Source organism: Phalangium opilio, unplaced genomic scaffold (genome assembly GCF_054372755.1).
Source record: "Phalangium opilio isolate 3A_F unplaced genomic scaffold, DU_Popi_V2 ptg000003l_1, whole genome shotgun sequence".
Classification (NCBI taxonomy): domain Eukaryota; kingdom Metazoa; phylum Arthropoda; class Arachnida; order Opiliones; family Phalangiidae; genus Phalangium; species Phalangium opilio.
Genome location: NW_028324145.1, coordinates 13151600 through 13168283, shown reverse-complemented (window position 1 = coordinate 13168283; position 16684 = coordinate 13151600). Strand labels below are relative to the sequence as shown.

At 39.1% G+C, this 16684-nt stretch overlaps 1 protein-coding gene across 9 annotated transcripts in view; it reads right to left on the bottom strand.

The window, feature by feature from the left end:
- The window catches only part of LOC149717948 (nucleolysin TIAR-like), a 223007-nt gene that overhangs the window by 11085 nt on the left and 195238 nt on the right, over nucleotides 1-16684 (bottom strand). For 7 of the 9 annotated variants that reach the window (XM_089841754.1, XM_089841741.1, XM_089841751.1 and 4 more), the window contains 2 exons: nucleotides 11707-11764; nucleotides 2535-2622 (listed from right to left, as the gene is read on the bottom strand). In XM_089841754.1, the coding sequence (XP_089697880.1) occupies nucleotides 2535-2622; nucleotides 11707-11764 (146 nt within the window). Of the gene's footprint in view, nucleotides 1-2534; nucleotides 2623-6339; nucleotides 6668-11706; nucleotides 11765-12129; nucleotides 12323-16684 lie in introns of those variants that run through there. The other 2 variants (XM_089841757.1, XM_089841753.1) reach the window with 2 other exon arrangements.

Sequence of the window (16684 nt, the reverse complement as noted above, 5' to 3'; positions counted from 1 at the left end):
TTCGAGTGAAGAAAATTAAGAGGATAATTACAACCAAGCAACTCAATGCTGATACGATAATTCTAACGCCTCCCGAGATGTTTGCGAAAAGGTTTCGCGGTTAGTCCATAACCATAAGACAAAGAAAGTCCACCATCGTTTCTTATATTATTATCAAAATAGGCAGAGGGAGGGGGTTTATATCAACGCAAAACAACAAGAGTCGTTTTTCTTCGGAAGCTCGTTTCCCGAATAGCTGACCTGACATGGAAAGGATGGCGGCCGATGAAAGATGCGAAATGTTCTCCTCTCCACCAAGAGAGGAAGACCACACGACGTACTCGACTGCTAAAGGTCGAGGAGCGCGGATACGTCGACAGAAAGAACTCAGAAACACAGACGCAGCAAGAGTATGTGTGCTATACTTCAACTCGGCCTTAGAAAGCGCACCCTGATAATGAATTGTATCATTTCTCTCATAAATACACACAATTTTGAAGGGAATGTTGCGAAGTTTACATTGTATTGTAATCACGAAGTTCAATATTATCGGGTGACACGAATACATTCTTTGGACACGACTAAAATCGGTTTTGCGAATAATGTCATTCCAAGGACGAAACTGACTATATGGAGAGTGAAGAGGGTTGGAAGAAAGGAACCGATGCTCGGACGGACGGACGGAGGAGTTTCCCCTTATACCCCAAACTGATGAAGATGAATTATTTCCCGCGCTTTAGCTACTACTACTACTATAGCTACTAGTCGGTCCTGGAACTGGAAGGGACTCTGGATAGAAGTACTGATCTGATGGTACTGGCTGGTACTGTGTATGGACGAATTAGTGGCGCTGACAAAAATTCCCCTAACTGTTACGGTTGGAATACATCGGGGAATATATTGCCGGTAAAACTTCAAAGAAAACTTTTATCTACTGTTTCCGATCATGAAGAAGGGGAACAATAAGAAAATACCCCCTAATTAAACGAATACCTTCTTGGTGGTAATTATTTTTCGTAGCCCGGAAGATTAAATGTTGGTGTTTCAAACTTAAGGTACAGAATTTGGGAAGTTTTGATATAATTAAGACTGTGTAATTTCACGAAGCCATCAATTAATTTGTTAATGATAAGTTATCTTCAATAATAAATTAGATTCATTACAGCCTGGATAATTTAAATAAGTTAGGGAGTTCTTACTTAACAACTCAAGTACACTAACAAATATAACAAAACCTGACGTATCTGTACCGAAAGTTTAGTTTGGAAGAACACATTTCAAGACTCGTCCTCATCCAATAATTTTATCAAATAATATTCCACGCGAGTGGCCTTAGATTCTGATTCTGTTTCATTTCATATCTGATTAACTCTCTAAGCGTGTAATCTAATAATGCGACTCTCTGTTGATCCACAATTGTCGCCACGTGGGGATAGTAGGTGGGGCGTCGCGTTTTACCACATCGGTTTCTACTTACCATTAAATGGGTGTTTAGATAATTTTACGATAACGTAAATTAAAAAAGGTAAATACCAAATAACCGGCGGTAAAACGTATAATAAAAATAAGATATAAAAAAATAATTGGACCAAAAGTGAAGAAAAATAGAGTGAAAGTGTTAAGAGAGAAGATAGAGAGGTTAATTTAAGAGAGAAGAAAAACTGAACGGAAAAACGAAATATAATAAAAATTGGTATAAAAATATAATAAAAAAGTTAAGAATAATAATAAAAATGATATAAAAAAAGAAATAAGAATGGAATTTGCCTACTACTGCATTCGGGGGCGTACGTGAATGAGCCGCTGAATCTCTAGGGCCCCCACAGGCCTCGGACTGGGGCCCCGTTATACGGGCCTCGCGCCTGCAGAGGGGAGATCACGCAGACTTAAGAATCAACGAATTTTAAAAGGCTTTTTTTCGACTTCGCAACAATTAAAAATATTTAAAACACAGAAAGCTAAATATATATAGATATACGTATATTTTTTTTTAATCCAGAGAGATAGAGAGAGAGAAAATTAAACTAGGTTCGCCACAGTATATATATTTAAAGTTAAATTATATATATAACTTATAAAAATTATATAAAATCGATAAATCAAATTTTTTAAATAATAATACTTAAGAAACCAACGTTCACAATGATATACAGGAATTTCGTTTTAATTACGAAACCTTTTCGAGTTTCGTTAAAATTAAAATTTGCCTAAAAACTTTGATTCAGATTAAAAAAAGAAATTCCTGCACACAAAAATATACAAATTTTAGCTCGAATATTCCATTAATTTAAATTATATTTTAAATACTTTTTTTTAGAAAACGTGACTATGGAAGGTTCGAGTTAAAACCATAGTTTATTTTTAACCCAAAAATAATTTATTTTTGGGTGAAAAAAATAAGAAACGTATCTTTGAATTTACAGAGAAAACAATTTCATTTTCGACTCTTGTTTTTAAACGTCGCAAACAAGATCGTATTTGAAATTCAAAGACAAATTTAATTTAAAAAGTAAATAAGATTGTAAAACTAAAAGATAAAACAGAAGAAGACTTACGAAATCTCGCCGAAAGGCGCGAAGGCCTCTCGCAGTTGTTGCGTTTCAATTTCTGGACTTAGATCGCCGACAAAGATATGATAGTGCTCTGTAAACAAATAAATAAACAATAAACACAAACGAATCTAAGCCTCGCTATAGAATTAAGCCTAAAATCAACCACGCTTTAATTAATTGGCGTAAGCCTTTCTGTAATTTAAACCCAAAATCAAGATGATTTGGCGAAAATATTACATACACAAACCAAAATTCAATCAACAAACACAAAGAGTGTTACATTTCTATACTAAATTCGATTTTCCGCCATTGAACCAAACCCCTTTCGCCGAGATATAAAAAAAAAACAGAAAGAGAGAGAGAGAAAACTAATTACATCATCAACGTAACGATGTTTACTTCGCCTCGGATCAAAAACCCTGATATTTCCTTCCCAGCATCGTCACACTAATATAACCAGATTATGACTGCTCAGTTTGCAGCTGATTACCTCATTGGTTCCCAACACTTTCCCCTTACCCCCTCCTCTCTGGCGCTATACCCTTTTCCAGGATAATCCACTTCCGACGCTACTAATAACGGAAGTTTCTTGACAGCGAAGGCGAAGTTAGACTTAGGTTGGGAACTTTATCGGACAATGTCAAGTGACAGGAGACGACGATGTATAGATTACGTCAATCGGGGGAAATCGCCGACGCTCGCAGGGAAGAGGAGGGAGAAGGGGTTTGGGTTAAAATTCTCAGGCCATGATTGTCTAGGGTTACATAAGCGCCATGCCATGCCACGCCACGCCAAAGATGGGGTCGCCTCTAATTAGTTTGTGTAAGGGGGGGGGCCTCTAACGCCCTGACTGAAACTGCCTCGGGATCGAATCTTGAAAGACAGAAGAGAGGCCAATAATACCGTTGGAACCTTAAACTCGCAAATTAGCACTTTCAATTGGAATTTTAGGTGCTAAGAACTTAGTTTGATAGCTTGTAACTCCAGGAATCTCACTGAGCATGCGCTAACGTTTTATATAATTTCCCTGGTAAATTTTTTTAAACATTCTATTAGAAAAACTTCTGAAACAAATAAATAAATAAATAATGAATGTGGGAATATCTATAATATACCTAACTGTATATTATTTGTCACGGACAAAACTTGTCATTCAAATTCAAAGACAAACGCCTTCCTTTATGTATATACAGGGTGTTTGTGAAAAGTCCATCAATAATGAAAAAACGTATTTATTGGGCCATTGTGAGTCGAAAATGTTCTATGACATTTTGCCGTCCGAGCCACGGTTTTCGAGTTATGATTAGAATATTTTAGGGATGACCCCTTAATTAAATTAACGCTGTCTTTCAATTTCTTAATTAAATTCAAGGGGGTCATCCGTAAATTACTCCAATCATAACTTGAAAACAGTGGCCCGGACGGAAAAATGTCATAGAACATTTTCGACTCAAAATGGCCCAATAAATACGCCCTTTCATTATTGATGGACCTTTCACAAACACCCTGTATATGTGGCGTCTTTAATTCAATCAAAAGGTTCCAAGTTGGTCGTCGCAAATAGGGCTAAATAGATTTAAAGACGGTTGGTGCCCCGAAACAAAGGGTCCAGGGTCCTGATCCCGGGAGTCCTGACGCGAATCGGATGCGAATAGAAAGGCGATATTATTCCGTATAATAATTAGACCGATTAGAGATTCAAAACCGGAGAGGAGGAGGGCGTTTCGGAAAAGGGCTTAAACTCCAGCCAGACCCCCCTATATAAGCCGGGTGCTACGAAACAAACGCAATGGAATAAAGCGCGCCATGAGCGAGTGAGTAAGGAAGAGATGGCGGGAAAACATCTGACAGATGATTTTAGACAGATGACGAAACTGATGCCGCTCGACGTTTTAAAGTTGGCCATCCTATCAATCCTAGGATAGTAAGTTTTAACTGGATTTTCGCTAAACAAAACTTTCGAAGCCGCTTCCAGCTCAAAAGCACTTTCCAAAGTTAATTTCCTAAAAGTATTACCACGAATTGATTCAATTCTTACGGGAGTATAACCCTTTAATGGTCAGCCTTATAATTAACGGTAAAGCAGATGCATCCCCTCCAAAATCTGAATTAACTCCCTAAACTTTCAATAGATATTGCAATGACTGTGGTCATACATTGACTAACAATAGCTACATCTTAGATACACGTGTCAAAGAATCGTGATAACAACCGCTGCTAAGACTTTGAACAGTAGATATTCCACTTTTCCTTACAAAATATATTTACATAAACTATCCACAACTGGGTCAATTGCTTTGGCAAACTTGAATACATTCTAGGTAATATTGCGGAAGGGTCTAAAGGGTTGAGGATCGAGTTATCTAGGAACCCTGGAAAGAGTTGTCTTCTCTCGTTAACTTTTCATTCGATATCTCGGCCGGAAAACTATTCATCCCTATGTCCATGCATGGCGCAAATATGTATTACATAGAGTTATGGATGGTGTTACTCACGCCGGAGTGTCTAGGGGGTCCCCTCTCTCCCTCTTAGATTTATAAAGGCGATAGGACGGTCCGGGGACAACCATAGCCTATAGGTGTCTATTAATATTGACGTTACACTCTCAGTCCCTGGGACACGCGTGCAAGGGGTACCGGGGGTGCGCCCTTAGCGGGGTACTTGTATAGAAACATCAATTAACATTGATCGGCCATTGATTTAAGTCGTTAACAGGCGAGCAGGCGTTAAGTTGCCGAGGATGTCACGAGTTTGTTCTTAAATATCTTTAATATTTCGCTAATCAAGAACAGGGTTTATTTTAAAATTACGTTATATCTTCAAATAGTTTTTGTTACAGAAGAAAATGAGCTTAGATTGGCGATTTTTAAAAGAGTCTGACCACCAGCTCTTCAGCTTCTTTTTTTTTTGCTTCTCCTTTTAAGAGGACCGTGCTAGGATTAGGGACGCCTTTCCACGCCATCGTCTGTCTTAAATATCTTGACCTTTCGATATGGCGGCGTTAACCTTAGACGTAAGTGAGCCATTAAAAGGCATTCCTCTTTGGATATTAGAAATTGGGCCACACAAAAAGCTGTGGCGGTAACATGTACTCATTTTCAGGAGAAACATCCAATTTTTAAGAATAAAAATGAATTCCCCGCGAGTAATGGAGGTGACTAAGGAATTGTTTTCCCACCGGTCATACTTCTACTACCGCGGTTGGGGAAAAATTTTGGGGCAGAAAAAAAAAACCCCGATTTTAAATGTTGTTACCGCCGTACCAGTGGTCGAAGAAGCTACGAGAAGTGTTGGAAAGTTTCCAAAATAAAGGCCGCTGCAAAGCGATTTTCGATACTCGAGTGGTGTGAAACAATAAAATAATAAAATTAGAAAGAGGGAGATGTGGGTGTAAGGGGGTGGGGGTTGGAGGACGAACCTTTTTGAGATAAATTTAAATTTACGGTTGAATTGGACCGATTTATCGTATACGGTTTAAATCTATTTGGGGCAAATTTCTATCCATCAAGGGGGGCCCCGGAGGAGAAGATAAATGGGAAGTTGAATAGATAATTTTTATCTCGGATTCATTTCTCTTAAGTATTTAAGAAAAATGAGAGTAATTGAAGGGCATGAAACCGAAATTCTTATCAGCTAAGCTGATAGTAAACCGAAAATAGTCTCTAAAATTCAGATACAAAAGCCATAACAATCAGGAAAAAGGTTCTAAGACCGTTTGGTCAAGAATAAAGTAAAAGAAAAGAGAAGGGAGAGAGGTGAAAGGTTATTTGGTTTTTTTTTATAGAGAAAAGATTTGTTTCTTATTTACCTGCCAATACTTTTGGATCGGGTCTAGCGGGTTGTTCAAAGATGGGTCGAAAAGAGCATGGTAAGATATTCATGGTTGTGGGTAAACTCCAACACGCTGCCGCGGCGTGGGACATGGTTGCTGCCGCGATCATCGGTCCCATTCCCGACATGTACAGCGAATCCGGAGCGGCCCACGGATTGGCGGCGGCGGCGCAGGCGAAGGGCGAACGCGCGTCCTCGGCAAGGGGAGTCGCAGCGCCACCCGTTAACTCCAACGACAGAATTGTCGAGCGGCTCAGAGAATGCGCCGGGATCGTTCGGGGTGGAAGCATCGCGAATCGGGACGCCCCGAGATATTCTCTTCCCCGCCGAACCCGAGACACAATCCCTTCTAGACAATCGCCGCCGTTAAAGGGTGGCGCCACCGGACGGCAATCCCGAGAAGCTGACCCTTTTATCACGTGACTGTCCGTTACTCCTTCCTTAGACGCGAAAACCCCGGGCTCAATCGACCAAAAAGGGGCCCAAATTCACCCCATCCCCCCCAACACACTTCGAAGAATAAGGGAGCAGCCGACAATAGGTAGCTTTAATTAAACTGAAGGGGGGGAAGCTATTTTTTTGCAAACCCTTCTTTGCTTGGTCGTTTCGTTCTGGAACACCCTGTGAATACGGATAAACCGGAAGAAAGCGAGTGCGAGCCTCATATATCTCCCCTTGCCTCCATACCCTATCACCCCAACACCAATGCAACTCGGTTATCAATTAAGTTGGGCTAAACTCTCAAAGCTTCGAGATGTAAATTAAACATAATTACACATTTTCATAACGAGATTGTACCAAATAGAAAAGGCCACTCAGCTGGTATTTAGATATAAACTACGCCGGTCCAATATGTTCATTAAAATTCAAGAGAAACATAGCGGGATTCGGCGGAAAGATTTCGAAATAAAACCGAGCGGAGCATGCACGCGATTTTTTTATTCGGTTTGGTCAAGCTTACTTCCACCCCCCCCCCCCAAATGTTCGTGTGTCATTTCGAGGGCACCCTGGACAGAAATAAGCGTTCGTAATTGCTCGGAATCGAGATTAAGCATTCTGGAGCAGGCGTCGCTCGCTATTAAACGGGAGAGTTTTACTTTTAAAGGCGATTATCGAAAAACGGTGCTGCTATAGGGTACAGTACTCTCATAGGGGGCCCGGATTTTCTACTCTCTCCAACTATATTCCCATTGTAGCGCAATAACCCAAAACTAAACAGGGCCGGGAAAACGTGTTCAGAAACGAGCTTCCGAAATTTAGGGATTAATTTATGACGGGAAACAATGGAGGGTTAAGTTTTTTTTCACGTTTTTTTTTTGCAAGGAAAGAAGAAAAGGTGTATGCAAGAATAGAGTCAAGTTGTCCAATAATATTGGTTTGGAGTTCAATATTCACCAGAGACAAATTCAACTAGCAAGTATCGTTACCACTTTGAAGTATTTAAACAAGTGCCACTCCACTATCCCTTTAAAATATTTCACCTTCAAACAAGGGGCAGTTACTCGTCATATTTTTGAACAGTGCTTGAGAGTGATCAGCCCCTCACAAGTAAATAACATAAAACAACAAAACAATTACGTTAACGGCGCGCTTCTTAAAACTTACTTCTAAGAATCTCTTAATTTGAATATCAATAAACCTAAAAAAATAATAATAAAATTTCTCCATTCTTTCAAACGAAGGTCTGGAATGAGAAATTACTTTTCCCTAATTTTCCGAGAACAGGCAAGATTTTAAACAAAAGAAAAAGGCGCCAAATTTTCTTTTTTTTTTCTCTCTTCTTACGTTAGAAATATTTCCAAGCTTCATTTACCGAAAATTGTCTATTCTTTTGGCGCGAAACCGCGGAATTTGAGCGGGAAAAAATCATACAGTGGCTGGTTGCATAGCTCGAGGCGTCGTCCTCGAGCGCGCACTGGCGAAAAACTTTTCATATTTACGCCATAAACAATGTTTGGTCGCGTTTAACACGTGTCCAGTCAGCCAGGATTGAATAGAAATTAAGGCGGGAAGGCGACAACCCTGAATTGGAGCGTGTTTATACCCCGGGTTTCTACGTATTCATCCGCGAGAGAGTGGACAAGGTAACAATTATTCTCATTCCCACCCGTACCCAAATATTCTCGTGTCCCTTTCGCGCACCTGAGGAAAGGAACAAAAGGGAGTCAAGCCGCGTTCCGCTTTTACTTTTCTCTCGCTATAGTGAAAGATAAATATGGAAAACTCCACGAACGCCGAGAAATTAGCAACACAAAAGAAAAACTGAAAGGGGGGACCAGGAGAGCGAGGATGGGGGGACTCGCGGAGACAGAATACGCTTTCCATAAACATTAAATATACAGGGAGATGCGGGAGGGAGTTTGCCACCAGGTTAATTCAAAGATGATTTTCCCCTCATCTGACGAGAGAATACAAGCTGCCTCTTTTCTTAACACGTGCTAAAAGGGGTTGGACACTAGCTTAAAAACCCTACGATAACATCACGGTACATACTAGAAAACATGCCAGAAGGGGTGATTCAATATTCTCCAATTTCCGAGGGTTTATCCAAATATCCTGATATTTATAATTTTACAAAATATTATGTGGCGAATATCCGACCCCGATACGTTCTTAAAATATGACGGCTACACTAAGACACACACATAAAGAAACGCCACGCGAATTTCTCGTTACGGCTTCTCAAAGTTAACAGTTGGTCTCCTTAGTAAACCACACACACTAATTAAGCTAAACAACCCGAACCCTGATATTTCTAGAGTAAGATATAGCTTTAAATACACTGCATACTCTAGTTGAAATAAGAGGTACAGTTTTAAAGTGGCTGACCCCGAAACTAAACAATTTAAATGTTAAGTTCTTCCGCTAAACTTTATGATTAACGGTTTAAAAGTATACTATTTTAACCGTAAAATTCAACATAAAAGTTAAGACTATGCTTGACATTAATAGTGGACGGGACACTAGGGTTTTGGTAAACACAATGTGGGCAGGGACACCAAATTAATGTTAGCATGAAAAATTTTCAGTTGATACAAGCAAAAGTTTTTAAGAATTTTGGCGCCGACAAGGGTTAATTATTTTAATAAAATAAATAGCTGGGATGGCAAGCAACCTTAGTAAATTCGTTTCCTTCCTTTTGGAACTAACCAGTGTCCTTAAAAACCGTCCAACAACGGCCACAATTGCACCACATACACGAGAAAAATCGCCTGTTTGGCGAGATTTCAACCAGCTGTTTTTATTCCCGCCTATAGAACTGTTCGATTACGTCATTATTATTAATAAACAGCCAATTACGTATTCCAAACACGCCATATTGCATAAACCCCTTGCAAGTGTAAGGCTTTAATACCATTAGTACAGTCAATGATACATTGTGTACACACTTACATACGTCATTACCAACTTTCACGAGCGGTTTACCCCTCATTGTAAATTCATGAAATATAACCCATAATTAATCCTGAATAAGTTTCAAAGTTACAAAAACTTAAAAAAATTAATATTCTTAACTACCTACATCGTGCTTTTACAATTTGCATAATTTAATTACCATACACGCGTATAAAATATGATTAAATTCAATATAGAACTTGGTAAGGTATATTTAAAAAAAAAGTGAATCTAATAACCATTTTATCCCATAGGATTTTCAATACTCATTTCGTAAAAAGTTCTATACAGGGTGATTCTCAAAGTTCTGTTCAGAAATTAAGGGGGATGAAATCGAGGGGAAAGTGTTTTAAAGTTAAACATAGTGGGTCATCCATGAAAACACTTAAACATCCTTCACCCGAATCACAGAAACTTTTTCACTCTAAAATCGCCCAAAGAACACGTAACATAATTTCTTACAAATCTTGCAGAAACACCCTGTACACACACTTTCATATGGGCTAGTATTTTTTTGCATAATAGTGTAGCTAGTCCTTTACGTAGGTGATCACGCGATATTCGCTGTTTAGTATCCATTAGGCGTCAAAATGCCCCCCCCCCATCCGCATACTGACTCTTGACTATATTATATTGAAAGAACGACGTTACTACCAGCAGCGGACAGAAAAACCTCTAGCTTCTAGTTCTTAATACCTTAAATTCCCTGTACCTCCACACAGCTTGCAGTAAATGGTTTTAAGCAGAAAGTTATAAACGTAATGTTCAGAAATATATTAAACCGAATACTTCAATCCTTTCAACTTGCCTTAAAAAATTTAATTTTTCCCATTCTAAAATATACTACTTATAATTTTAGCACCTTAGAACACCTGAAAATAGTCCTAACGAGTACGGTCAACTTTGAGAACCTCGGGTTTATTTATTTCTGAAATTGTAGTTGAAAAAATCCCCGTTATTCCGCCTTTAAAAACATTTATAGATGATTTAGCGCGTGAATGGCTCGAGATTTTATGGTAAGAATAAATTATTTTTTTAAGAGAGAGAAGGTGAACACCGAAAGCAGCTCGGGATTAAGATTGGAACGGCCTATACAGCGTGAGTATTTTAAAAAGCATTTTGAGGCCGCTTCACCGGGGGAAAGATTTAGTGGGCAAGCGGCAAAAGAGTGGCTCTATCGCCGGTACGGTAGTCTCGGAAAAGTACGTGCCTTCCGATGACGGATAACCCCAGTTTCAAACGGAAATATAAAACTCTCTCCCTCCAATCCACCCTCTTAGGTACTTAAACTAAATAGCCAAGGTGGTCCATTGAAAATAGGACCCTTATTTGACTAAGTAAAAGTCCATAACTTGAAATAAAAGCGGAACGATTCATAATCACGATCAAAAGGTAGTACTTAAAATCTCTGATAATCTACCGATTTCCACAAAACTCTTTTACAAAATTAATAAATACTAATTAAGGTATTTAACTTCATATGTTGGGTTTCTATTTATGTCCGTCTAAACTTTAATGCATGCGCCAGTTATTTTTGCAAAAGGGGCCAAAATAGATTTGATTTTAGGAGACATTATCGGGGAGTAGAGTATAGAACCCCACATTTTGGTTAGCTCAGTTTGCCCGAGGGGCTACTCACTCACTCCGCGTCTTGGACTCTCCAGAAAATTCTACGCATGACAGTGCTATACTAATTACGCGTAATCCGTATTCCGTGTGCGCATTGAACCTGAAGCGAGTGGTTATCCCCTCGGGCATATTCTTTTATACCCCCCCCCCTTTATTTCGACGCAAGATTTTGTGACTTTATAACGAAATTATAACGTCAAGCGTAAATGGGAGTGTTCTAGATCTTTTCGATGGTTCCATTTGCCATTAAAAGCAAAAATACACCAACACACAAAAATAAATAAAAAGAGAGAGAGAGAGAGATGCAAAAGTGACTTACTACTGGTGTCTTGTTTTGGCGTATTGCCCGGCGATGTTGCCCAGTTTACTTTCATTTCCTAAAAACACAAAATGCGTAAATATTAGGATTATTTATCAAAACAACACTTAAGGTCGGCGTCAAAATTTTTAAAAAGCTCCTTTTTGGTATTTTCATATTCGTAGAAACGTTGACAACGAAATCTTTTTATTTTTAATGTTCCATTTTAACATTATTTTATCCCCCAAAAATATTTTTATCAAATTATATCATAAAACAAAGGGAAGGTCACCCGTCATATTCCCTACTTCTAAGTTCTAACTCTAAGGACAAAAAACGTGGTCTACCTTTCCCAAAATTTGTTACAAAAAACGTTAGACCCACGCAAGTTCCTCCTAACTTATTTAAAATTATTGTCAAATTATAGTTTAATGTTTCACTCACCATAATAAATAGTTGAAACCAAATCAAAAATAAAAAACCGCACAAATTTCACTAAGCCTAGGCCTATCTCAAACTTTTTCTTTTTCTAGCCTTTCAAGAAAAAATTACAGCTTGAAAAAGATGGACCACGCCGACCTCCTCGCAACTACAGTGACACGTTTAAAATGAATTTTGACCGGGCCCGTGGGGTTTGAGAAAGTTTTCCCCAACATCTACATGACATGTGACGTAGGTTACTTTATTGTTTAGCTAAACTTGTTTCCCTTCAAACAGTATACCCCATTTTCTGGGGTGGAGTGAGTGAGGGGGGTTTCCCCAATAATGGAACTTGAACTCAAGGCTAAAATTATTTACGGTTCCATCCACGCCCCCCCTGCGATTGAATAGAACCGAAGGGGGTTTTTAGGGAATCGAGGGTCGAGGTCCAAGCTTATCTTTTCTTACACAAACAAAAGAAGATAGAGGTTGAGAGTCCAACTGACACTTTAAACTCGACTATATCTATTTTTGAAATCAAAGAAAAGTAAATATAATAGAAAATTTCAAACGACAAACATTAGCATTTTGTAAATTCGGTACATTTCATAGCAGCGAAGTTTGAATAATTCAAAAACATCTTCAAACTTATTTTATTTAACTATTTAAATTATAAACCATACTTCCCATTTGTTAACATCGATCTGAATTAAAAATTTTACCATATTATAGTCTCTGAGCAGCTTGGAAAACACCAAAGTTGTTGTAATCAAACTAGTTTGGGTGTCGAAGTGATTTAAAATTTAATACCTATAATGGAATGCCTTTCCTTAAACACAAAACAAATGTATTCTCTTGACTTTTCCACCAAAATATCACACCTTAATCTGGAGCGGACTAATACATCCCCCCAAATACCCCACAACAACAGAGAAATAAAAGTAGATTTTTGAATAATTCAATGTCGTATATATTCATAAATAAGTACGTGTTTGTTAAATATTTATCAAGTGTAAACAAACAGGGATGGAGAGTGAGAGAGAGTGAAATCAAAGGATATGTATTCGGTATTCGATTGTGTTTTGGATCAAAACACAATCGAAAGGGAGGTTGAGAGAGAGAGAGAGAGAGAGAAGCTCGAAAAGCGGATAAGAGAGAGAGACTGCTATATTATAATTCTAATCACTCCATTCTATTCTATAGAGAGACCCAATGGGTTAAAACCCAGGCCGGGTATACACTACTCTATTCGATCCCTAAGTTGATTCCCCCTTGAGCGCAACGAACCCAAACTCGAGCCTTCCTAGCTGCAACAGCATTTTCGATTTAACAGAAACTATACACTTTATCCTATCCCCCCCCCAACCATTGCACGTGCAAACGATAAGATAACCATATAACAATAAAATAATTCTCTAGAAAAATCACCAATAGGGTACATCAGAAGTCGGATGACTCTAGAAGGGTTGTAGCATCGTCAATAGACTATTTCACGAATTCCTTACGAGAAACACAAACACCTGCATATCGGCGGGGGAGATAACCATCTTGGGTTATTCCCTCGCGCCAAGAACCGCCGCTAGAGGTAGTTCTCCGAGTGTAGTGAACTCGAGCTGCATCACGAGGGAAATAACTCGAAATGGCGACCCCATCCATGTGTGTTGTTTTTCCACAATGCAATTAATGAAATGGTCTATTAGGCTTAATATCTTCGATGTAAGCTACTACATGCAATAACCTTTTTCTGTTTACTAAAATGAGGTTGGGAGGAATAATTTCCTAAGAAGAGTGGAGAGACAGAGAGAGATGGAAAGGAATGCCGGGAAGGGTATATATTCTCTTACAAATTTATCACGACTGGTAATTATCAATTCAAATTAAAACGGCGGACGTCGTGGAATGAATGCCAGAAACTATGGAACGCGCGAATTAACTTAAATACTCGAAAGAATAATGATTTAGCGGAAGCTTTGATACAAAATAAGACATTTAAACGAACCTCTATTTAATATTCATAACGCGATTCAAAATATTCATATTTAGGTTTAGTTCGCATTGCTTTATTTAATGTTAAAGCCACCACCAAAAACGGGGGTGGTATTAATCCTTATTTCCATTTTTCCACCCGAAACGCATCTTCATTCATCACTATACCGCGAATAAACCTATATGGAGATACGGCACCCAATGTTAATTCCCCATAAACAATAACACTTTGGAAACCGGAGGGTTGCCTTTTAGTTCAAAGTACGGGGACTCGCGGAACGGATATCATCGCTCAAATGCCAGAAAAGCCCTGCCAACTAAATAGAGCCCAGAGTTATTAGTTCGGAATAAGCATAAACAGAGAGAAAGAGCGCGAGCTTTTCGAGAAAAGGCGCGGACATTTTTAGGCGGGAAAGTCAGGGGCCCCCGCGTCCTTTAGCAAGCAGTCAAATGGGCGACATTTAGCTTAATACGCTCCAATAATACGATTGAAAAATAACCGAAGAGCGGTGACAGAATCATACTTTATATTTCAGGGCAGATAGGCCACTTCTGCGCGCATTTACCGTAACTTTGAGTCACGCTTTAATAACAATGGAGTTCAAAGGCTAGGGAAACCGCGCTCCCATTTATAACCGAAAAAGCCCGGTACGTTATAATACGCGGAGATGTAAACTTTAAAATTCCAAAGGAGAAACCCCCTTTTCGACTGTCTACTAAAAATTGAAAAGAAATTAACTTGAAATCACGATATATGGGTATGTGAATTAATTTCCTTGTTCTTTAAAATTACTTCAACTTAATATACTTCTGATAGAAAAGTAGATTTCTCTCTCTCTCGCTCTGCTAGGGTCCTCGTCATCCCATTCGGGGTCAGAGAATTGGAGAGTCCTTCAAAAGCGACGCGTCCCCGTTAGGTTTTAAATTTTCAAACCATCCAATGATTTGTTTTCGTAGGTTTTGCCAAGCAAGCATCCATTTGTAAAGAACGGGCTCGACTTAACACTTTGCTAAGTAGACCTGGTCTACTCAGCAAAATGACGAGGAGAGAATTTCATTCAATTCTTGAACCATCGACAAATAATTTCGCATTAGAACATATCAAGGTAATTAAAATGAAATTAATTATCCTCAGGTACTGCGTACGGCAATACCTTTCCAATTTTCGAAAATCTACGGCTAACTTTTTAACACAAGTACCTTGGAAGATTTACGACTTAGGGTGGAATTTGAAGGATATTTCGGGGCCAACTAATCAACGTTCTTTTAATGAGGGAGGAAAAAAAGGTAAAAGAAAAAGAGAGAGAGTTGGAGAGGGTTTGGAGGTACTTTCGACCGCAAATTACGTCGGACAGGCATTTACTTCGGGATAGAAAAAAAATTGGGTATAAGAAACAGTGTTTGAAATAACGGTAAAAGCGGTTCAATGTTTGAGCTAACCAAGAGCGGGTAAAGGTGGTAGTGGCGGTGGAAGGAAGGGGTTTTATAGCTGGTTAAAAGGGGATCTCCCCGGTGGCAGCTAGGGCGTGGTCGATCCACCTTCCTGGCCCAATCGCCTAATCGGCCTCGTTTTGATGCACGTGATCCGAATTGACTCGAGAGCCGCTAGAGTTGAAAGCGACGGACGGACGGACGCGTGAGGCCGAAAGACCTTCGAATCTCGAGATCAAAGAACGAAAAACCCCTTCCATACACCACCATGCACCGGACAAACGGGGTTGAAACGGCCAGGCCAGCTCCAGCTCTCTCTCTCTAACCTGGCAAATACGATATTAAATAGCCTCACGTAGACCCTATAATGTCGTGCCCGTGTAAGAAGGGGGACTCCATTCGGAAAGAAGAAAGAAAAAAGCTCATTTAGTTTATAAACCAAATAAACGTTCGATATTTTGCCTAGCTATATTAAAGGCAGCGAGTGGGTGAAAAGCAAAAGATCACCTTCATTTTGTTGGAGAAATGAGCTTAGCGTTGCTTATTTTAATTACCGGTGTTAGTAATTTGCATATTGTAGATTAAAACTTCCCGGAATGGTTTGTCATTTAAACAGAATACAAAAAAGGGGGAGTTGGGAGAAAAGATAAGGCCAACAATTAAAAACTTGTAACTTCCCCTAACCTTAATTGAAAATTTTGTAATTTCTCGGTAATTGAGACGTTTAAAAAGCGTTCTATATGGTATGGCCCATGGAACCCAATGTACTTCACTATCACCATTTTTGGAACACTATATTGGTCCACCCTGGGGCCCCTTGAGTATCATCCAAAAACAAAAAACATAGAAATCGAAAAAAAATAATAATTTTTGTTATAATTCCGCAAACTTTATTGGTTCATGGGAGAGGTTTCCCCCCACACACGGTGCTCGCTCACCATTAAGAAATATAGCCGGGAAAATAAGGTTAGTTTTAATTGATGACCCCCATTTTTTTGTACGTAACATACAGGACGCGGTCATGGTATAGCCATCAGTAATAATGGTATTGCGACGTGTTTGGAGAAATTAAACGAGGTAACTAATGATCGATTAGTTTCGCCCAGCGAGATTTTGAAACAAGGCATAAGGTTCACGAAGGCTTACTCAATATTATGCCCCC